We start from the raw sequence: 24,821 nt of genomic DNA, 5'->3' as shown, positions 1-24,821 counted from the left end.
CTGTCYCTCACTGGCGATGTCCTTAGCAATTTGAAGGTTTCCAATAGATAAGTATCCAAAAATGTAATTGCTTAAAATTTTAGACCTGAAAAAACTGAAGAGTGTATAAACCTAGAAGAGCAGAAGAGGTGAAAACCTAGCACAAATATATATGCAACAATGAGGAAAAAAAATTATCTTGCAAACAAGGCCAAGAACACATTCCATTCCTGCCCCATTATGAGCTTCTCTTTGTTCTGTTTTCTTCCTATTCTTTCCTATTTTTTTTTTGTTACAAGATTTTGATGTCTGTACAAACATTGAAAGCCTTTCTTTTGCATGTATTCAGGGACCCTCTTGTTAGCACCTGGTAATACACAGAAGAAAAGTTCCTGTTCTGAATCTAAAAGGGACAGACAGTAAACCAAAAAACGGAAAGGAAGTAGAAGTAACGGATTGTGACAAGGATTCGGGAAGTAAGGGATGATTTTACAGAGATCAGAATCTACTAAAAGAGATGGGGGAGTCTGAGGCTAACCAGCCAAAGGGGAAAATACTAACATCTATAAAGAACTGCAAAACAAAGAATTGATTAGAGCAATCTGGACAAGGAAATTTAGATGAGGAAATCATGTTTAGAGGTTTCAAAACCAGGGGCAGAAGGGAAGAGAGGCAGAATTGTCAAGAAGMCAGAAAGGAAAATCTGATTAGACCAAATAACTGAAGCTATGGAGGGATTATGGAGAGACTGAGAATTGATACAGGCCTGTACAGTCTTGAAGACTGGAATCAAGTAGGCTAAAGAGTAAAAAGGCAGATATAAAGTGCTGTCTAATTGGAGAAGGATAGGAGGAAGTAGGAGTGATATCCAAGGTAAGATTGGCATTAACTGGACAAAGAAAATGGACCTGAAGGTCCYCCCTTGTGCATATGCATTATGACACAGCCSTATCTACAATTCTGTTCAACATGTGGTCTCTGGCCTGCCTTACTGTACAATATTCAAGACTTTCTGTATGGTGCTCACCTCTATAATATACAATATTATACCAATATACTTTACTAATACCAATCACCTGACCATTGCAAATGGCTTAATATAGTAACAGAAATAAAATATTTCCTGCTTTTATAAACAGGACACTGACATAAAGAGACTGAAACAACTCAAAAYCTCCCAGGAACTGTGAGAAAGCCATTCAGGATGCCTAGGACCTCCTGTTGGGTTCTTGGTACCAYGCAGAGCTCTATATTCCTGCACAACCTCTGCTGCCTTCAGATGCAGCTCTGAGTGCTCACAGCTTAGCAGTTCAGGCCTCAAGCTCTCAGGCAGGATGTCCAGAAAATGAAGAATACATGGTCATCACAACCTGTGAAAGCCTGAGATGTGCCTTCCTTGGTGTCATGCAGTGAGCAACCTGAACACAAATGAATGCCTTGTAAAGCCAKGACACAAGTCAAACGCCTCAATCCAGAGACTCTCTTCTCCATGCTGTACCATGTGTCGTTCGCTCTAGCTCTCTAATCCAGGGTCCCACAAGAGGCAGGAGATGGGGAKGAGTCTTCAGGACTCGATCAGGTTGGTGTCGGGGTGCTGTGAGGGTGGCTGCTCCTGGCGGGTAAGGGTTGGGGCTGGGGGGCCCGTGGCTGGGCAGGGGCCAGACCGTCACAGGGCTGAAGCTGGCACCGCTGCAGTGTCATGGGGCAGTGACTGATGGTCCCAGGCTGGGCTGAGATGGGGCCAGGGGCTTTCACTAGGGGCAGGTTCAGAATGAGGGCTGTCTACACCAAGACTCCCAGGAGGAACAAACCTACCAAACCCAGCAAGAACGGAGGCAGCAACCCTATACACATGGATCTTTTTTATTCCCTCCTGGAAGAGGCACAGCTTGTGCCCTGAATGAGGCAGCAAATTTGTGTATAAATTAGTAGGCTATTAGGTAATACAGGCTGTCTCACTACACTTATGTGAAAGATGCTRAATTAGGATTATACAGGTCAGTTCATATGGATTATACAAGTCAGTTTTTAACTGCTTGTCTTTGTGACCTTAATAACATCCTTCTGATGTAGCTCATGTGCCTAATTGTAATTACTTCAAGCACAATGCTATTCAGTGGTACGAAAAAAAAATCTGGGCAAGAGCTTTGTTTATAAACAAATCTTTGTTTAAAGCCACAAGGAGTTATTGTAATAAAAACATATTAGATGCAAATATAGAAAAATAATAAGCAACAATTATGTAGAAAGGTAAAATAGCGAATGGAAAACACAATCTGCTTACAAATTGAACAAGACATGTAGGAGAGAAAATAAGGAGATGACTGAGAGGGACAGCCCTGACTGTAACCTAATCATGAACTGGAAGAGAAGAAAAATCATCTGAACACTCAGTATAAAAGTAAGAAGGGAGGAAATGACAGTTGCAGACTAGAGAGAGGCAAAGGCATGGAGGAAAGCCAAGTATTTAACATTTCAGGATAGAAAAGATTACTGTGGCAACAAATTACTTGAATTCCCCTAAAGGGAGTCATGTTCACTTTTAAAGGAAACATGCATAATAAAGCAATACTCATTTACAACTACACTTTAAAGAGAAAAATGGGCATTAAAAAAAAGAGCACATGSTTTCCCTAAATTTATTGGCAAAATTCTGATACCTGAAACCTCTAGTCATACTTGAGGTAGCTAGTTATAGCAAATTTTTATCTCAATTATTAAAGCTTTGCATTAAAGGCCTTGTCTTCTGCRTGCTTTGGAAAGCTCTGTACAAACCTGTGTATGAAATTAATAGTAAAAACAACAAGTAAGATAATCTTGAAACGTAAACAGCATTTTGCTTTCCCAATTTTTCCACTTGACTGTTCACTAGAGCATACTCTCCCCCTCCTTTTCTTTCTTTTAGTCTATTATTGTCTTTTTAACTTAGCAGTCTATTTTATTATTGCAGCATTTGTTGTTTTGCAAAAGGGCTGTGAAACATCTTCTTAAAAATGCATCGTCTCATTAGCCAATCAATTGTTTCTGACACTGTTTGTCTTCATTTGTGGATATAGCTCCAGCAAGGTCAGTAATTAGCTCCCAAGCTAACGCTCCAGGGTCCCACCACATGAATTTTACTCAGGAGGATGTCAGTTAGCTGACCACAGCCTCATGCAACCCCTCAACCTCCAAAAGCTTCCTTCAGATAAAAATTACTAAGGATTCAGTGCTTTGAAGAAGATAGGGTTGACCAATGACAATGTTACCAAATCTCCATTCCTCACAGCYCTGAAAGGAGAACATTTTTAAATGAAAGAATCTCAAATCATGCAGTGCCAAGTATTTCTGAATCTTATTTCTTTCACTAAACAAAATGYCAGTGATCATGTCTGGCTGTTACTTAAACACAACTGATCCCACAAATTCTTGATAAAGATATTTGAGATATGATCTTTAGCCTACTAAAAGGGGGGAGCTGAGAAGAATCCTCGCTACAGACCCATCCGCTGCTGCTGAAGAGGGCACTCTTAGCTTTCTTTTAAAACTCCTCTAATTATTTTCTTCACTGTTACCCTCTGCCTGGCCCCCACTGCAGAGCATTAGCAGGCCCATTTGTAAAGTAGTAGTAACACAAAGTGAAACAATGCCATAACTGTCATCCAAATTGTTCTGTACAGGGTAGTGGAAGTGTTCAGTAATAAATGATATAAAAAGGTCTTTTATTGACAAGCTGCCATGTGCTGTTTGCATTAGAGAATATGAGATGATGATGGCTGCTGCCCCTAGGTCCCAGTGGCATTCAACTCAGTGAGATAGCAGAAAATGCTTCAGTTTGCTTAAAGCATTGATAACACCTCTAAATAATTAACTGAGGACTTCCTGTCTTCAATTACTTAATGCTTTTTTTAACATCTTGAGAGGATTATAAGCAATTTATGGATTTCACATGATGAGCACATTCACCGCTATTCCCACAAAGCATTTGTGGGATCATGTTTCCAAAGCTTTGATGTAATTAAAAATAAGCAGCAAGACAATGGTGCTGTGGCAAGGTGCTAGCCTTCTTGTCTGTTATTTGCATGGCCCTAGATTCAAAGTCTCAAGAAAGACTAATGCTACAGCTTCATTAATGTTCAACTGTTGCTCAGGGAAATGCAGAGGTTTTTGAAAAAAAAGAAAGATGAGGAAATCAAAACATATATCCACAGGGGATAAGACAACAGTTAGTTCAAACATTTGAGATTACATATGAAATAAATTTGATTGTTTTAGCTCATTCTTTGAATTTAGAGAGCAATAATTATGCACACTGCAAAATCACTGCCATCAATTCCACATTATCACCCATGGAAGCTTCTGCAGAAAAAAAACGCAAGATTCGATTATGACTGTCAGGAGGAATGATCACTTATTTCACTCCTGGCTTAACATGGCAGCATGGGCAACGGCTTAGTGGAAGAGGCACACAAAAGGGAAATAGATCTGTATTTCGCAAGAGGTAACTTTATTTCTTCTCCCTTGCAACTGGTAAGAAAAACTGTATTGTTTGCATTAAAATTTCAGTTACTCTGCAGATATAACTGCTTTTCAGGAAGGAAGCGGGAGCACTGGAGAAGTATTTTCACGAAGGTTTCAGCCAGCAACACTGTGGATATTATAACTACCCTCTTTTTGGAAGGCAGGTTATCACCTCTCAGATAAACAGCTTTCCAGTTACTTGTCAAGAAACAACGATACACTGGTAACTGCACTAAATATTCATATTCTCTAAGTCTCTCTTTCCTAAGGAAAAATGTGGCAGAGAAAATCCAACAACATCCCAAGTCTTAAGATTTCCTATTTATATCAATTTGGATATTGTTTAATCTCATTGCTTATTCACTGCTTCCTCACAATAGAAAAAATGTTAAAATTCATTCTTACTAATCACTTGAACATTAATCAAAACTCTCCATATGCATCTTCAGACAGGTCTGAAGATATCAAGGAGTTTTTTAGGACATGAGGTAATGAGCAACGGTACTTCCAACACAAATAAGTTATTTGTTTTCACAGGAGCCAGGTGGGTTGACTGCCCTGCATACTGAGTACCTAACCAAGACTGTGATTTCAGAGAGTGACCAAACTGAATTTTAATCTGAATAAAGCATCAGTAATACTGCAAATTTTAGAGGAAAAATTCCAGTAGAAGTAGCAAGAAAGAATTGGCCCATCTTTGTCAAATATGATCTATTATTAGATCCTAGCTGCTTCTAGAAAAAAGAACTGCCTTGATCTGATTAAGAGCTGGGTTGATATTCATACATCTTAGTTGGATTCCTAAACATATATTCAGGTATCACACACATGTCCTGAAGTAAAAGAAGGGTTACATACACAGGCTTGATTGGTAAATCATTGCTTGTTTTTAGGTGCTCTTTACATTACAAACTTGCAACAGCAACTCTAAAACAGATATCACAAGGTGAGATACTCTAGTTATTATCACATGTCCAGGAAGATTGAATATGCAGAAAAATTTAATATACAGTTGATGAATTTCATATTTGAGCATGCTGTTGTCAAAGAGGAACAGCAATCTTGTAGCTTTCTGCTACTGACTACAGCAAGGAGGAACTCTCTGAAAATACCAAAGGATCCACCCTGACTCAGGACTTGCGCTCTGAGGGGTGGCTGAGAGCGCCAGATATGCTGTATAGGTTTGATATGTACTAAATCAACTTCTATTCTTTGGATGGCTATCATATGGTGTCTGTAACATACGAATCTCCAAGTTTTCTACCCAGATGAGAAAGAAAGGAAAAATAAAGGCTATAGAGTCCTAAAATTCACAAATATAAGAAGATGACAAGAAATCTGAAGTCAAAGAGTAAAAAAAGAAAAAAAAAATCTCAGGAAGTTAACCTTATCCTTTCATGTTCAACAGAAATACTTCTAAGTATAATTTTGCTTCAAAGTATAAACAGAATCTGGAAGCTTTCTATCTTCCTTTCCTTTTTAATTCTCTCAGCCACAAAGTATTGGGCCCTTCTTGTTCTTATACTGCAACACATTCACAGCAGACCAGTGACTTCAACCACATTGCTGCACATTAATGTTGGTAAAACAGAGAGCTGAATCTGAGTGAAGGTAGGTCAAGCCTACATATTCTATTTGACACCTCAAGCTTATCACAAAGTATGCATCTTGAATTAAGGTAGATGAATTTATTTTAGAATTTGGAAATTACAACTATTAATATTTTAACAATCAGCAGTTAGAAATGAAAGAGATTGAAGRAAACAAATTTAAGATATGTAAAGTCAGGACAAAGCATTTCTAAGCTATACACAATCCTGGGAATTTACTGATAAGTGGCAGTGTCAATATGTTAATAATGTTTTATATCTTAAGGATATAAAATATCTTTTTTTAGGATAAAAAAACTTTATCCTCTCAGAGAGCTTTGCCTCCTTACCTGATACTGTGTGTTGCATTGTGCTTGCAGCGTCTGTGTATATCACCCCTTTCCCGACTTGACTGATCTGGTACTCTCTGATGATACCATTTGGTTTCTTGGGTGCAATCCAGCTTAAATGTAATGTTGTTGAGTTCAAAGCATTGACTGCTGGTGGCTGAACACTCTCTGGGACTCCTTGGACAGTGACTGCAACTACCTGAAGACACATGAATTAAACAGCAATTTAATGTAATAGTACACTAGATACCATGATCAATGAGAATGTCACTTTTGTTTTAAAATGTTGTTTGGCCTGGCATATCATTACCAAGGGCCTGGAGAACTAGTTACTTTTTTCCTCCTTTTTCACAATGAAATCTGACCTTGAATACATTACATAAGTCTATGTCTACAATTTATCACAACAGGTTCACCACATTTTAGCTGCAGTGTATAGCACTGGGTGAAACAACAAAAACTGTCTTGCTTGAAAACTCTTGATAACTCTCTTCCATATGGTTCGTCAGTGTCTCTGCATTTTAACTGCCTGATTTCATATATTTTAAGCACCAGTAAACATGGGGCTAAACTTCCACATATCCCATGCAATCTGAACTCTCTTAGTTCATAGCTATTTGCAAATCCACATTTTTCTAAGGAAACCAAAGATTYTGAAAGATAGAATAATTAGCACTTGTTAAGCTCTTCCTGGAAAAAAGTAAAAAGAAAAAGGCCTCTAGTGACTTCTACAGAGGCACTTCCAAACTACACTGGTTTAATAAGTGAATTAGATCTTCTTCTCTTTGAGAAGCACTTTTCTTTTTCTATAATTACCACCATAAAGTACTTAYATTATGCTGTAGATACAAAATGTGCCCTCTATAACATATTGTCTTAGCATATTTGATGCAATCAGTCACTACTTTCAGGCTTCAGTGTTTATAATAGTAACCTACTTGATTACAGACAAGTTGAAATAAGTAGGATTTATTTGCTTGGGCTAATGGTTGAAGCAACTGTGGCTACATGGCTTCCAGATCACAGTTCAGCGTGTAGGTAGAGGACTATGTGCTTATCTCCGTCTCTCTGTCTCAGTGTCCCTTTTCTTGCTKATTTGCACAACCAACAAAAACATTTAAGCACCTGAAAAAAATCAGCTTTTCAATCCCACACACATTGTAGTCACAGCCATTATCCCCCTTCTCTGCCCTACAGATCTTAAGCATTCCTAGAAATTTATGTTCACAGAGGCAAGGATGTTACTGTGAGAAAGACGTCACTTAAGAAACAGCTTTTCTGAAGGAGGAAAAAGGCAAGTTCTTTGGAGAATGGAAACTAGAGCTGGTTAAATAGCAGGGGTAGTGAAAGGCATCTGTGTTTCTAAGCAATATAAGAAGAAATGAAACAGCAACAAAGAGAAGGAAGAAATTCTGTTTACTTAAAAGAGAAGGAGAGGCAGGCTCTGCGGAAAGGGACCATAGAGCCTGAAGTCGGTGCGGACGCGGACAGCCAGTAAAGGGTAACATAACTGAAGTGGCCTCAGAGTAAGAAGGCTGTAGAAGGCTCAGAGTAAGAAAGCAGTTGATAGACTGCAGCTGAAGCAGGTAAACTAAAAAATACCACGGAAAAGGAGGCTATAGATATCTTGGGAAGACACAAAGTTTTAATTTTGAGCCTTAGAGAAAGTGCTTTTTAATATTCCTTACTGTATTTCTCTCATGGGTAGCTTCCTATTTAAAAAACATCAGCTCCTACAGTGCAATTTCAGTTTTGCTAAGATTAGGATACTGCTTGTTTTGTCAGCTTGCTTCTATCAAGTTAAGATTCCAAATAATCACCTGACAGTGGTTGTATCCAAATAAGGTTATTGATGTTTTTAACTTACTTACTTTATAGTCTTCGCTAATGTCTTCAAATTACACCTTTCCAAAAGCATTTTTACGTTATCACACTGGCTGATAGGAGTCTGGCACAAATTCCAAAAAGACCATTTCACTAACCTTGCTGCTGTCTGTGCAACCAGCAACAGTGCAGGCTCTCAGCTGGTATGAATATTCTTGATACGGCTGGACACCACCTGTGTCTCTGAAGCTCATTTCAGTTCCTCTAAAACGTTCAATTCCATTTCGGAGAATAATATAGTGAATAATAAGACCTATCCCAGAAAGAAAGTTTTCCGTTTTTCATTAGCTGAGAAATACTGTGTGATGGCATACCAGAATAACCTCATTATCTGCACACAGAAAATATTAAATGAAATCTCTAGAAGACCACTTTAAAAGGCATTCATCCCACTTAAACAGTTAATGTCAGTTAACAGTTACTCTGCTCAACCTCTACATCAACATCTCAGTAGATCTCAACATCTATTAAGAAAGTTATTTCAACTAGTGGATCTATTCCAAGTTTTCTCACTGTTTGAAAATCATAACCAACTTTTCCTGAAAGAAATATGAGTATCAAAAAAACAAAAACAAGAATATATTTTATAATATGAATGTGATTTTCTAATCATATTTGCCAATTAATTATTATTACAACTGTTCTCAAAAGGGGCTTCTGGGCACTCCTTAGAGATGTACTTAATTGTCCTCTATAAAAAGTTAGAACCTACTTTTTTGTGGTAAAAATGATCTCAAATTACAGGTCTTCTTACAAAGTCTAGGCATATATACATTTCAGTGTCAGTGACTAATTATGAAATGTTTTGTGCTTTTGGGACACTGTGATGAATGGCAGAACATGCATGTTTTTGTATATAACAATACCATTTGGTTGAAGAGGTTCTTCCCAGTTTAGAAGTATTATGTCTTCCCGGTTATCCACCTTGGCCCATTTTGGTGGACTTACACCCTGTGGCACATCCTGCTTAGTGACAGCTCTGCTAACATCACTGAAGCCTTTTCCGAAGCTATTCCATGCAGACACTCTGTACTCATATGTGATAAAAGGTTCAAGGTTCAAGTCTAGAAAAGGAAAGTTACATATGGATAATCTCTGTCTTTTATCAAAACATGAAAGGATTTTTATTTCTTTTTTCTGTGTTTATGGAGCTTGTGTGTTTAAAGACAGATGGAAATATAAGCTTTTCCTTTGGTAAGGGTCACTGTCTGATGTGGCAATACTTCTATCAACTTTTGTGAAACCAAGTTACCTTATGTCGTCATTGAACTTCTTGCTGCCCTTTTAATTTCCCTGAAGATACTGCCTAGGTTCACAGATTATTTCTTTAAGAATGTTACTTCACTACAACAGCTACGTGTTTGATTAGAATACCTTATAGCATTCAAGACATCTTTTTCTCCAGCGCGAATTAAATACAGTAGCAAATCATCAATCTGATATGTCACTTTTCCTTACCTGTAAATGAATACTGGTCTGGGTTTCCTGTGTAGATGATCTCCTCTTCAGCTGGACACACACCTTCCTTTGTCTCCTTTTCAACAGCATTCTGTGAACCTTTTATCCATGCACAGATATTCTCCCTAGGGTCAAAATCACACTTTCCACAATATGCTGTTGCTTCCATGGCTAAAGGACAAATGATATTAGCCTTGCATTCTTCTTTTACCTAAGGAATACACATACAATTTTAATGTATTTTCCCCATCTTCCTTTCTTTACAAACGCTTCCATCTGTACTTCTCTGTTTTTAAACAACACACAAATGACGCAACCACACTGACTACCTTGGTATTTCTAGCATATTGGAGACCCTTTCAGTCTTGGGCCTGTCTACTGTGTCTGATCATTAATGTTTTCATAATCCTTTCTAAAAAAAACTGAGTTTTCCTTGTAAAGTCCCTGCACAAAAATATCACAAATTTTAAGCACTGGAACCCTGAACAACCAGGTTTGTTGAAAGTAGAAGAGTCTACAATCAAATGAGAACAGGATTTTATCCCAGAATTTGAAYATTCCGCCCCTGCAAGGGCCAATATCTAGCGGCAAATCAGTAGCAATTCCTAGCCTGCCACCCAGCCTTCCAGCTACACAAAAGTGAACTCCGTGCAATTCCTTGGAAGCTTTCAAGAAGTGAGGACCCTATTCATGAGCTCTACCACTGCACTCCTAAACTGCAGTAAGAAGCCCTGCACAAATGTTGAGGCAGGTACAAGTTTTAACCCATGAAAAACAATTCACAGAAAYAGAAATACACATTGACCACCTACAAGTCCATTAAAATTCATGAAATAATATTTTCCCCAGACCATAAGCTAGAGCACAATAACTCTCATAAAATATGGGCTGTTGCTGGAAGAARTGTACTGCAATGTTTGCTGTAAGTATTTCTGCACATTAGGCTACAAACTTTAGAAGGGAAAACAAATAGTTCATATCTAATGCTTCTTTAATTCACAYAGCGAAATTAGTTTGCTGGATGATTATAAAGTATTAGATAATTTTGTTGTCCAAACTTGGCACTTTTACAGAAATTACATTGCAACAGATATCAATACAAGACGTATGATCCAGATGGGTTGTTTTCGCAGATAACGTACATTGTAGCTCCAGGACATGTCTCAGAATATCAGTCTTTTTAATATTAGTAATCTATATATATCAGAAAGSCAGAAGTGCTATCTCTCTTCTACTGATGGTAAGTGAAATACAAAGCGTTCCCTTTGCTTATACGTTATACGTAAGGCCTGGATCGAGCACGTTATATAGCAGAATTCATTAACCTATTGTCAGCCATTTTGCCTTGCATAAACTAACAAAAAGCACCGAGGAACTGGAGCTGACTCATCACAACGCTTGGATTCACCCTGGGAGAAAATTATTCATGCAGTCTGAAAATGAAGTGACATGGAAACCTTGACATGAAAAGGAGAAGGTGGAAGAAATATTTGTGTATTATCTTGGGAGACAAATGAAAACAATACAGCAACACCTATATGGGGCTGCATTTGGTCCATTTTTCTTTTTACCTCARTGACAAATTCCACAATATCTAACTGACGGCCTTATTGTACAATTCACAGAAACCCTCTCGCTTCCTCCCGCACCCACTTTCTCTTTCTCTCTAAACACATGTGCATACATAACTATAAATATATACATAAAAACWGGATTTCCATGCTTTGGAGGTTGATTTCCTTAAGCAAAAATTAACTGTTGACTATATTTTTCAAGCTTCAAGKCTACACCAAGATGCTACTTCACTTCTAGAAGACTTTCAGAGACTTTGCAGCTCTGCAAGTCTGGTGAAATTGTTTCATATTCACATCTATAATCACTAGCCACTCTTTAAAATGTTGGAATTAGCCTTTATGGCCCTTTGTTTATTTTTATGAAAGAARGAGTGCAAACAAATTGTTTCATTTAATATATACGAAAGGCAGCAAAAATACAATATCCTCATTATTATTAAGATTTATACAGGAACCTATCTGAGTTCTACTGAAATTCATGCCRGAAGTGCCACTGGTCTTCTAAGGAATGAAGATTAAGTCCATCTTAAAAATATCAACTGCTTAATTATCATTTATAATTTTTTTAGGAGACTGGGGAATGCATGTCATAGAGACTGCACAAATCCAAAAGTAATGGTATTTTTACAGTTGAGAACTGGCCACTTCAGTTTCCATTTCCGCTCAGGTAACACCATCAGGAATAGTGGTCACAGAACTGGAAGTGGCTATACATGCCGGTCTTGTTAGTATGCCAGCTTTTAGCCACTGGACTAATCTGAAGTGCTGGGCAACACTTCACAGAGGCAGCTAATCATTATTAATTCCTTTAGAATTCATTGCAATAACATCAATCATGGTGAACTCATTCGGTATTAATATGGATGTAATGTGAAAATGAATAATGCACACAAGAGTTTTTATATTCCTATTTTAGAAAAATAGTTATGAACAGTGTATTTCTCTTTCCATCGTCAAATCGGAGCTACCGAGAGATTTTCTATCAATTACCTTCATCATCATTCCAGCTGAAATCTTGTCAGAGCAAACATATTTCAAAGGATTATATCCAACTCCATTACAGCATTCTTCACTCTTTGGAATAAGTTCAGTCTCACAGCATTTTACTGGCACTTGGTCATTCTTTCTAACATGTGCTAGGGACTCACCACTGGAACCTGAGCAGCATATGGTATCTGACATACTCACATATTCCTGCCCGCAGCAGAACATCCCTGGAACAACAAAATATTATATCTGAMTATGAAATGTAAACAATAAATAAATAGAAAGATAAGAAAGGAGAAAACTCAGAGTGCAATAAAGTTTGGCAGAAAACCATCAGCCTGGGATAGCAGCTGGAATTACGCAGAATTAGCGAAAGTGAGATGAAATTCTGAATGTAAAGTGACTAAAGTGACTAACTTCTAGATCTGCTTGAAAAAAAAAATATAGAAATAAACATGGATCCTCTAGAGTCAACTTGCACTATTCCTGAGCTTGTGTAAGAACCTCTGCTATGAAATACCACACTCACATACTATGAATGGCCAGTCAGAGATAGMCTTACTGCAGAACGCAGAAATTCAGAAAACTTCGCTATGGATTTTCACATCAGGTCTAATTCATTTCCCCTTAAGTGGGGAGTCTTCCAACCAGTGAATCTTAGTATTCCAAAAAGCACCATCACATTATATTTAATGTCTTAAAGTGGACGTTCATATTATGTTATAGAATTGAATAGGCGATTTTCCAAATATCAACAGTGAAGTTTCAATCCTCTAATAGAAAGAATTACTCTTTTAGAAATTAACATCTACATATAATTTTCATTTCTATAGTGGGATTGATAACCTGTCAAAAGTAAATCCACAGTCTGCCTCTATTTTTATCAATTTTATTTTCAAATGAAAAGCTCACTATGGCCTGTATTTACATGTATGATTTTGTAATTGTAAATTACCARTTTTGACACCCCCTCTCCCATGTAAAAGGGTAAATTTTCACTCTGAACCAAACGCTACTATCACCTCTAAAACAGGAATTGAAATAAGTGTTATTATTATTCAGCCATAAATATACCATACAAAAAACAGAATTGTGATATACTGCTATGTCTACAAAATAATTTGTATTTAACACAATTTCTGTAGTATGTAGATATTTAAAATACATGCAGAAGTGGCCACTTTAGACTCACTGCCATTTATTACAGCAAACCTCTCTTAGAAAGCCATACATTATGAAAATTACTCTTTCAGGATATGATCCTGCTAAAGTATGCAGAGCATTTCATTCAATTCACTGGAATGACTCAAAATTGTAAAGTTACTTGCATAAATTATCTATTTCAGGACTGATTCCATCCACAGAAATCAAACCGGGTTCACCAGCTCTCCACGAGGTAAATACCTCCTCCTGCTCACACCCTTTTTCCAAACCATCCTAGGAGTCCACCGTATTGTAAGGAGAAAATTAATGCAGAAGACGACTCAATTCAGTACCAACCACCAAGTCGGATAGCCCTGAGGGACTTCTGACAGGCAAACTAAAATTCTGATAACGAACTGCTTTGCTATTGGAATAAACAAGGCTGCATTCTTCCCCTGCGAACCTCATCTTTGTTTAACTGAATTAAATTTTTCAGCCAAGATTTCACTCACATAACGAGAAGTGACTCCCTTTCTAGTTTCTTTGGTAAACCATTACTTCTTTAATTATTATCAACCTTGTTCCAGTGTGATAAATTGCTAATTACTTAATACCCTAATCAGCGTTCATTCTTTGCACAGATAAACTGTGACAGCGCCATTAATTTAAATAGTAATTTCACTTAATGGCCAGAACGGCACACCAGATTTTTATGCAGCATTTTCTGAAGACTGCATCCATCACTGCAATATTCTGACATAAAGATGTCTGACGTGCACTAACTCACTTAGGGAGAGCAGATGTTGCAGCGCGGAGTTTGGTAGTAATTCCCAGAGTGCATCACTTGAGCATGAATGAGCTGCAGCGGCAGGGGCAGGCGAGCCTCGGAAACCGCGCCGCCCGGCCTTCGACCTTTGCCTAATTTATCACGTGTAGCACTTGACTCTTGAACCTCGACACCTCAACTGTACCATTTTAAATATGCTCCCAGAAACACGAAAATAGGGCCGCGTAACGCTGACGGATCGATTTGCCTTCCGAAAAAGAAAAAATCACTTCATTCAATTACTTAAGGAGCCAGAAATTCCTATAAGCCCTTGTTGAATTCAGCAAAATACCAATAAAAAAGGATTTTGTTTGTAAATCAGCTGGAGTGTGTGTGTCATGCTTTATGTATTTATGTTTCATATGAATATAAGGCATTACAGCAAAAAGAAAATCCATGGGCTGGAAAAGACACTTCTGGCTAACAGTGATTTCTGTCAACAGTTATTTCATGTTCATCCCCAGCAAGTGTAAAAATTTACAAACATAGCTGAGTGATGAATTACTAATTTAGTAAATCTGCAAAAGCAATGCTTTCAAAAGGGAAGGAAAAAGAAAGTATTAAAAGGCTTAGCCCTTGGAGCCAGAATAGAGGATCAACAAAATACAGAGCCAGTGTACATTGCAAGCTACTCCAGAAATCCTTGGCTTGCATGTGGGTATTGCAACTATTAGAGAATGGGAACCACAGCAGTACAAAACATCATCCTTCATGATCCTGGGATGTCAGTACAGGGGCGTTTTTTTTTGTTTGTTTGTTTGTTTTGTTTTGTTTTGTTTTGTTTTTTAGAGAGAGAGAGGAAATCCAGAAGGAGTTTGAGCTCACATCATGCTTTACAGCCAGAAAGGGACAACTATGGATAACCACTTTGAAGCAGTGGGGTTCAGGGAGGTTGTATGTATACAGCGGCATCACTGCCAGCCTTTGCCAGTAGATGTCTCTGTGGTCACCCCAGCTAAATAAGGCCATCAAGGGGTGGAAAAAAAGAGAGAAAAATAAAACGCAAGAAAAGAGGAATTAAAAAGAGTTAGAGCAATATGAGATGGAAAAAATACCTCTTGTTGCAGGACAGACTCTCCCAAAAAGCTGCTCAATGGTAAACAATAAAGTTCTACTGTTCAAGTCCTAAACCAACACTACATCCTGGGTCTAGATCCTGCAAAAACGTGTTTCTTTCACTAGTTCACTGGTTATGAGCAACAATAAGGCTTTGCACAAAACTTCAGCTTTCACTGATTATGTTTTTCTCTTCTGATTTTTTTCAAGGAACAGGACTTGAAGAAAAAGCTTTAAATTGTCATTATATTTTAAAATACGTCATCCATTGCCAAATACAAGAGAGAGCATCAGAAGCATTCCAGCTTTTGCATAAGGTTGCTTCTGTTACCTCTATCTCTTCTGGACTATGGGAGTAGCTTTCCAATTACCATATTCTTGCAAAATTCTACTTTCCCATTTGCCAATGATAAGTAAATTATGTTTTTATATGAGAGTATTTTTCCATTAGATTCATTACAATAATAGGGATAGAGAGCAAATAGATTTTGTGCCTGGCTTCTGCATTTTTGTGATGTAGTTAGCAAGGCTGAATTACGCTAAGAAATTAAGCAAAAACCTATTGAGCACGATGTACATGATATGATAAGAAACCACAGTCTATTCCATGCTTAATGCAAAGTAATATGATCTCTTTTCAACTGCAGTGCAAATTCATCATTCAAACATGGGTTTGTGTTCAGCTGTATGATGGCTCACAGCAAACCTGTGAATGATGAAAAAGCTACTGTTTTCTTTTTTAATAGACAAAAAATGTCACCGTGACCCATTCTCAAGAAAAATGGTGTAAATGATACAGTGCTATAGGTTAAACACCTTTTAAAAAGAGGGATATAAAGCTTTAAAAATATATATATTTAAGAAAAAAATCTGTTAAGAATACATATTTACTGAAATGAAGAACATAACTTTCATCCCAAGATACCTGTATTACACTCCTACACAACTCATCTGCCCAGAGAGAGCAGTAAAAACATAAACGCTACCCCAGCAGTTCTGTTCCAACAGCATCTGTTAATTCACTCCATTTATAAAATACATATTGACAAAGACAACTGAACTGGGACCAGGGAGATTTGATTTGGTGTGAGAAAGTCAATTCAATGTGATTTTGTTAAAGGGCTCCTGCAGGCAAATAAAAGAGTTTAAGTAATAAAGTACATAAAGAGATGTTTTACGAGCCAGCCCCGTCTTGTGGCAGCCACACAACACACTGCTCTGCAGGAGGGCCTTGTTCGGCGCTCGTATTGCGAGGCCCGCGTAGGTGCTGTGGACCCAGTGAGGGGGAGCTAAAATCACGCCACGCTGTGCGGCTCACAGAATACGCACTCCGTGATTCGCCACTGCAAGGGAAAGGTGGCACAGAAACCACAGAAAACATCATAATGACTATTTAGTTGAGCCCTTTCTGACAGTCGACACAAAACTATGGTACTTCTAAAATCACGGTGGCTGAAGGAGGCAATGAATACAAAAAAGAAGACAAAGGAAGAGCTATTTTTTGGAGAAAGGAGTTCAGCCTTCAAAGCTGGGTAGCTAAATTAATTATACAGCTAGATGGTCAAACCGACATGCCCATGGCAAAAGCACTGCATCGCTAATGTTAGTACATGAGGTAGAATTGGGTACTAAACCTTCATTATTTCCATGTTTGGGAATTGGGTTTCCCTTCCTTGCAACTGTTATTGAAGTCTTTTTGTCAGGTTAAGAAAGCCTAAGGCTTTGGGATACAATTTCTCTAAAAACCATGGAAAGAAAGGACATATGAAAATACCTGAATAGGGTTTGTAATGATACTGCCCATCTCCCTCACGAGCTAGTCACACAGTGCCTTACAAGGAAATAAGGTTCATATTGTGCGTCTGGGAGATTTCCTATGATGTGCGAGAGGTTAACATGTGAATGGGCTATGCCAGATGAACCGGTGACTAGCGCTAGGTAGTAATTTCTGTTATTTTTAAATAGCAGTGGGTTATGCTGTATTTTACCTCTGTGTAGACGCACACAAGGGACATGTCTCACCAAATAACACTGTCATCTTAAATTCCTAGGTGAATAACCATGTTTCTGCAGAGCCAATGGAAAATCCCTGTACTGGGAAGCATTGGGCACAAGGTAGCTAGCTTTAACCTCAACAGTTGTCTTCAAGAGGGGACTGGTCCTATTTCCTGATTGTAATAATGGAAGACATTGCATGTCTTCTATTTTCTGGAGCATCTCCACATCCCCCAGGATCTTTGACGAAGGCAAAGAAGAAGGGTTATCATAAACTCACAATTTGGAGTCCAGCAGAAAGGCTGAGTAAAGCTCAACATCACTTTCACAGAACTGGCATAACCACCTTAAGTCTGTCTGAGTATGTCACTGTTGAATGGCTAATGTTACAAGAGATCTAGAAAGATGAAAATCCTTTTTTTTTTTCTTGAGAACTTAAGAGTTTACCTGCAAGAGGTCTATGCACAGTCCCCTTTTCTTCATCACCACAGCAAACCAGGCCTGTACTTATCACTTCTCCACCACAGCACTGCTGATTAAAACTGTCATGAAGTTCWCCACCACAGCAGATTTGATTCCCTGATGTGGAGTAAGGCATTCCCTGGCAGCAGGAGTCACCAATTCCAACTGAAACTCTATTTTGCTCTTCATTAGGGCAACACACTTCTCCTGTCAATTTAAGAATAAAATTAAAGATTTTATGCATATACAGCTCTTGAAACGCATAAAAGCTTTCAGCTGATAGCAACAGGTATCAGTCTGGGGTTGCACACCAGTAACTTCATGTACAAAAAGTTCCACAAGAAAGCACAGAATCACTTGGTACTTTAGAATGTTACACAATTTAATATTTATTTGCAATAATTAAAGAAATATGCATTCACGAATTCAGGGCTAAGACTCTGTAAGACATAAAAATGCAAGCATGACAAAGGTAAATTGAGAAGAGCAAGAAAAATTACATTTGTAAATATAGTAATTATGCAGTAGAAATCTTGTAAGTATAGGCAGCTACATAGTACAGAGAACTCGTTATGATTAACAGAACAGTCTATTTATTCTCAGCAAAATTTCCTTGCCTCCTCAAAAGTCATTCCAAACTTGTTTTGAAGGACTGATTCATCTTACTGAAAGGGTTTTTCACTGTCATTCAGGCCTTCCCCTCCCAAAGAACTTAAGAATTGGGCTAACTCTAAACATTAGATAAAGCCATCAAGTTCAGTGCAGCTGGCTGCTACTTAAGAGCATCGGTCTTTGCAGGACAAAGTCATAGGGCAAGATTGTCAATTAGACTGGCATTATAATGGTGGGCCACGGTGGGATAAACTGTGTGCTACGAACAGAGTGGATATTGATTTTTTTTTTTACAGTGGAAACAAAACTGATTGTAAATGCCAATAATTTTCATTCACTACTGTCTCCACTTAATCTGAACCAGTGTTCTAAGAGTTAAGTAACTGTATTATCTTCCTCTGTTGGAAGGTTTTCTCTGGCTCAAAATATCAGTGATTCAAGACTTGGAAGAGTAAAGAAGGAGTTATTGTTTTTAGTGATGGTGATTAAAATATTTGGATTCCTGGTGCTTTATTGAAGAAATACATTTTGATTTTTCAAATTCATTTTTCTTGGTGAAAGTAATATTTCAAGATGTTTTTCTCTGAAAGTTTGAAAATTTCAGATGGTCAACCTTAAACCTGATACAACTTTTGCCAAATGCAAATATGTGATGCAACTGTAACACACAAGAGAGAACACTATTCTCCCTTCCCACAAATTCCTTGTCAAGGAGGTGCCCAGGTCTTAGTAGCAATGTTTGTTCTGCTCTGCTTTAAGAATCTGTCCTCCCATCTTAGTTCTGGGATGTAGGTTTGCACTTCTTCCTGCACTAGTGTTTCACAAACTGAGATTCCTGCCTTCCTCATTTGTAATCTTCTTGCCTTCAGCACAGTGCGCTTCCGTACATCTACAGCTATCAAGCTGGCCAAACAACATCTGGGAAATACGTATGCTTAGACAGTTTCCTGTATAAATAACTTTATCAAATAAAGTCAATAATAAACAAAAAAGATGAGAATGAATTTTTAGAATATAATAGATATAACCTGTTTAGGTTCTTCATCGTACTTTCCTGCATTCCTCAGAATCTAATTTAGTTACTACACAGAGAAAGTATTAAAACACAGAATGTAGCTTATGTCTATTGGAAATAAAACTGTTTTTTTTAAAGAACTATTAGACTTAAGACACAAAGGATCGGTAACCTTCTCATTAACCTCTCAAAATGGGATCCATTCCAAGCTAGGCTTGAAAATGTTCTCTCTCTGAAAACTACCATGCAGTCTTGCCAGTTAATTGTTATCCTTATCAAAGAGTGACCCACATTAACATTTAGCTTGAGGTTATTAGCATATTTATAAAAATAAAAAAGAAAAAAGTGACCAATATTGTTCATGTTGCTGCCCTTTAGAGAAGGGAAAGAAGAGAATGCAATAAATATACTTAGGAAAAAAAGTCTAAAATCATGTTCAAATATTCAGTGTTTCATGCTTGTAGACTGCTGAGTGAACAGAAACTACTTTCATATATATAAGACATTTTGTTTCATTGTACTTTTCTTTCTTGATGTAAACAACATTAAGCTAGTTAACACAGACCACTGGATGGGGACAGAGGTCACAGYATAATCTTTCCAGTTCGGTATACTGAGATTAATGAGGCCAGCAAAATACTCTTGTCTGGCTCTTCCATGTGACAGCATTTTTCTGATGACATCATGGAAGGCATTTTAATATCGTGATATATGAATTACTTTTCAAGGGATCAGAACTTGGGATGTGCTGAATGCATTGGCAAAACTTCAAGTATTTCTGAGCTTAGCGAATGTGTGCCAACTCATGAGTAATGGAAGCATTTTAGCTCTTGACCTGACAATTGCCTACAAAGAGATATATGCTCTGAACACTGCCCCCTGAAAGGACTCTCCTCCCCTTTTTCTTCCTCTCTCCCTGTTAGAAAGCCACCAACAAATAAGAAAACCAAACTCTGGACAACAGAACAGAAGGGCAGTTTTGGCAAGTTCCTAAACTGTCCTGAGAGCAGGCGAGGGTACTCTCAGCCTTAAGACAAGGATAAATTTCCATCACAGATAATATATGTGAGATACTTGGTTTGATTTGTAATGTGGGTAGAAACAAATGGCAGAACATGCACAAACATGTAGAAGTGAACTGATCTCTAATATCGACCCCAAATACTAGCAACTGTTCCATAAAAGAAATGGTTAGGGAAAATYATATGGGGTCAAGTCAAGTAGAGAACTGAACTGCAGCACTGAATAGCCTGATGGTGTTTCTACTAAGCAGAACTGCCCTCTCCATTATGCAGCAGCTACTGCAATTAAGTAGAGTTTGGCATAAATTATTTCTCTGGGAAATGACCCAATCATCAGGTTTTACCAAGTAAGCCTTTTTTTTTTGTATAAATGGTGTGTACTGCTTTTAGAAGACAAAGTCTGTGCAATTCTCTTTGCTTATCTCACTGAGCACAAGTCTAGAAGACCTCTARAAATATTGATAAATCTCACATTTATTGCTATGCATTCGCTCTCTTTGGTTTAACAGATACACCAACTTTGTTGTTTTGTTTCTTTCAAGCACTTGAAAGTGAAAGAAGTTGCCACTTACCTGCTAATACTCTAGTGTAATAACCATCACAGCACTGATGTTTTGGTTGTACAGCATGTATCTGACCACCACAGCAAACTCCTGAYGAATTAAGAATAAATGGAGCATACTTCTCCTCACAGCACTGGAAGCCAGGTTTACTATCATGCAGAATCCCATTACAACATACCTAAAAGTAGTTTACAAAAATCAGGAAGGCAGTATCTGTTAAACAGAACATAACATTTTCACTGACAACACAATGTATATAAAAAACATGYACACCACATTATAGTTCTGATATTAATATGTCTGCAGACAAATAAAATGTAACACGGCCTGTGCCCTCCAGCATTATTAGACTTCAATAAACTACTGTACATCTGACAGAATGCTGCTATTTTGTGGCCTTCAACCATACTGCACCTTAATAAAATAGTCCATTAATATGAATCATCTTCGTATGCCTTGAAGGCTGAGTCTCTCAGTGTTGACTATATTGCAACATACAGATATAATCCACCCTCATCCTATCTTTTTCTTTTCCACCAATTYTTTTTATTTATTTATTTATCCACTTATGATGAGATATGTCACCTGAATCCCTTATAAATAGGAAAAACAGAATTTCCCAATATGAGCTCCTGGGTCTTCTTTCACATTAAAATAAGTGGAATTGTCTTCTCATAATACATGATCACTTATTTATGACCACAGTTCTTCAGACAATGTGATCTCAAGAGAATATCATTTATATAAGTTTTTTTTTTTCAAAAATAAAATTTACATGGAAATGAATTTTGAAAAGGCCTTTTAACTGTAGACTTCTTTCTAGGTACTGTCAAGAAAATTATATGCTTGAACAATCAAATAATTATTTGTATACTTATTCCTGTGCAGATGGAGTGACATACTGTATACATAACAAATCATACAGAACAGTCACCAGAATCACTGTAAAGTGTAACCTCAGAACCTGCAGTCAGTGCAACTTATATTAGCTAGCAGGCCACCTCTTACAGCTAGATGGAAAATGCCGTTGGTAGTACAGCACAAGTACTTAAACAGAGTTGCTCCTCTGTATTCTTTTGACATAGAGCACTTCCAGCCTTTATTTTAACCATGTTCTAAATCAGGTCATCTTAGCAGCAGAAYGAGGGAGAAAGCAACCCTCTAGAAGGATCTTTTATTTCCCTAGGCTCAGGACATGGACTGATATGTGAAGAGTAAAGAACTAAATAGGGTGACAATAAGAAATCCTAAATGTAATATATATTACATTTAGAATGTTAACATAAATGTATACATACAAGAACACACTTTATTAATTTTGTAAATTCATTAACAAATTCGTTCTGACATCTACATCAGTACATCATACTGTTTTGCTCCCTTTTGAATGGCCTTTACTCAATCAGCCTTGRGAGGATTTGGTTTCTGAAGTTACCATTTGGCATATATAGCCCMAAATTAACACAGGGTGGTGCAGAAGGTATTCCTGTCTCCTCACAGTATTTTGAGGTTTTATAACCTTTCATGCTGTGAATTGTCACACAGTTTTCTGCTTGCCAGCACACTTTCTCATTCAGCATCTGTGTTTTAGATCACTGACCTAGTTGAATTTTGTCATTTTCTGTTCAAGAATTTTGAGTCTCTGTAGATCCCATTATATTATTTTGCTGTCCACCTTGTCACTGGTAATAYAATCCAATCTATGAATTTAATTAACCGACTGATTCTTTCTTCCAGATCATTAGTTAAGATGTCAAATAAAACTCAGCTTTGCACCTCTTCTCTGCTTCCAATCTTTTGGATGTTTTTTTATGACTGGCACATACTCCAGACTGATTTTTTCTTAATTTACAATTGGCTCCAAAGTACCTAGATTACTTCATCTCTCTACATTTCCAAGTCATTTAAAGGCATTTTTGATGACATCAGATCAAGTAGAATTGTGCCAGTGTCCTCAGAGTAAACTACATCTAGCAATAATTCTTGACACTTCTAAAGAATGTCCTCTGCTCTTTTACTGTATGCTTAGCTCGAGACACCAGAGCCAGTAAATACTCTATCTACCTTCACAAAAGAGGSCAAAGACACATTCCTTACACATTCTTGGTCCCAATTTGTGTGTTCTTTGGGATTGTGCCTCCCTCTGTGATCTGTCTAACTCAATTTCTCTGCTTCTTTTCAGGGATCTCATTTGTCATTCCCATCCTGTTTCCTTCTTTTCACCATCCTTCTTGGACACTATCCAAATTTCACCGAACACAGTCTTCCCGCCCTATACAGATAAAGAAACCCTGCACATCTTTGCATTACCAGGCTCAAACGGTTGAGTGGCCATTTTATTTTCCACAGGATGTTTCCAGTTTTAAGAAATGCATCTTCTCTTGTCAATCCTCGAAAGAAAAAGCTGCTCTRCATATTCCACACAAACACTGGAGGGCCATTTTATTACTTACTATAAAGCATTTTGATTGGAAAATTATTTGTAAGAATGTATGATAGCTAACATCTTCTCATTTCTTCCCAAATTCTCTCAAAAAAATCATCAGCTGAACACCAAACTGTCTTCCAATGGCTCCAGCAGTTTGCTTTCCTTGTTAAAAATGGTTAAAAATCCTCAATATTTCTTAAGACCCCAAAGATAGCTTCCAAAAAGAGGACTAGTCAACTCTAAAGCACATCCAGACCCTCATCTGGCATTACCGATTGATATAGTTGGTGCKATTATTATGTAGCTCCATAACATCCTCTGCAGTCAGCTGTAAATTGTGAAATAACACTTTTTTGGCAGTCCTCTAAAGACAGTTAGTTACTATCTTCATTGATATTCAGCCCAAGGATTCTGCATTATCAATCCATAAAATAAAATGCATTCAAGTAATGCTAAAATTATGTCATAGACAAAGAAGAAAAGCAGATAGATTGAAAGTTATAGTGGCTAAAGGTTATTATTATCTCATCCTCTTAGATCTAAAAGCAGCAGTCCAAACTGGATGTTCCACTGTAACTCTGTATGTGGAAGCAGAATCCTTGCAGTGATCAGATACAGCTACACCAACATTTTAAGCAGGTCTGAAATCTCGCCCTAGTACAGAGAATGACATATGCTTGCTAACCGGGTCTTTATTATCTGTGGAAATGATGCAGAGGACTTATCCTTACCCACCATSGGAGCCCTTAAAAACAGTGGTGGGCTGAGTTATTCACAAATCAATCCTATATCTATCTTACTGTTCAAGCACACAAAGGGATGGCGACCCAGGAGCACCGGGACTGGAAAGGGCCAGCCATAAAGGCTAACTAGGATACCTGAGCAAGGCCCAGCTAGCCACGACACTAGTGCAGAATAGCTAGATACCTTATCTGAAAGGCAAGGTTACACAATTTTTTAAACAATTTAAAAAGAAAAAAAACTTTGAACTTAATCTATGCAACCCTTTCTTAATTAAAATTGTGTCATCCCTGATCCGTCTGCTTGCTGAAGACTTTGCTGAAGGATATTATCTGGCCTTATGGACACATGCCAGTTGAGCTAGGACTGATTTACTCAAATAAACAGATGTGCTAGGCAGCCATGTTTATCCTTCTTGTCAAACGCTTGCTGCCAGAGCCACTTTGTGAAATAGCAATTCACAAAACACTCTAAGGAATTCTTATTAGCTACTAGAGTTCATTAAAAATTTCTGCCTGTGGAGCAAACACCAGAGTAATGATTGACCCATCATGTTCTCATGTGAGATGGAATATTTTAAACTAGCAAGAATCATCCTTTCTTTTTTATTTAAATTATCCCCAAATCTATTAAAAAA

The 24,821-nt window shown here is 37.6% G+C and overlaps 1 protein-coding gene across 1 annotated transcript in view; it reads right to left on the bottom strand.

Annotated features, from left to right (window-relative positions):
* The window catches only part of USH2A (usherin), a 399,365-nt gene that overhangs the window by 74,578 nt on the left and 299,966 nt on the right, over nucleotides 1-24,821 (bottom strand). Inside the window, exons 48-54 of the mRNA XM_085300119.1 lie at nucleotides 21,025-21,193; nucleotides 17,789-18,010; nucleotides 12,325-12,548; nucleotides 9,761-9,971; nucleotides 9,169-9,366; nucleotides 8,401-8,555; nucleotides 6,419-6,617 (exon numbers count right to left, since the gene is read on the bottom strand). Coding sequence (XP_085156245.1) covers nucleotides 6,419-6,617; nucleotides 8,401-8,555; nucleotides 9,169-9,366; nucleotides 9,761-9,971; nucleotides 12,325-12,548; nucleotides 17,789-18,010; nucleotides 21,025-21,193 — 1,378 coding nt within the window. The remainder of the gene's footprint in view (nucleotides 1-6,418; nucleotides 6,618-8,400; nucleotides 8,556-9,168; nucleotides 9,367-9,760; nucleotides 9,972-12,324; nucleotides 12,549-17,788; nucleotides 18,011-21,024; nucleotides 21,194-24,821) is intronic.

This window comes from Rhea americana, unplaced genomic scaffold (assembly GCF_003343005.1).
Source record: "Rhea americana isolate MKP2758 unplaced genomic scaffold, rheAme1 scaffold_160, whole genome shotgun sequence".
Taxonomy (NCBI): domain Eukaryota; kingdom Metazoa; phylum Chordata; class Aves; order Rheiformes; family Rheidae; genus Rhea; species Rhea americana.
Note: the sequence above shows the minus strand (reverse complement) of the source record. Positions and strands in the feature narration are given on the sequence as shown.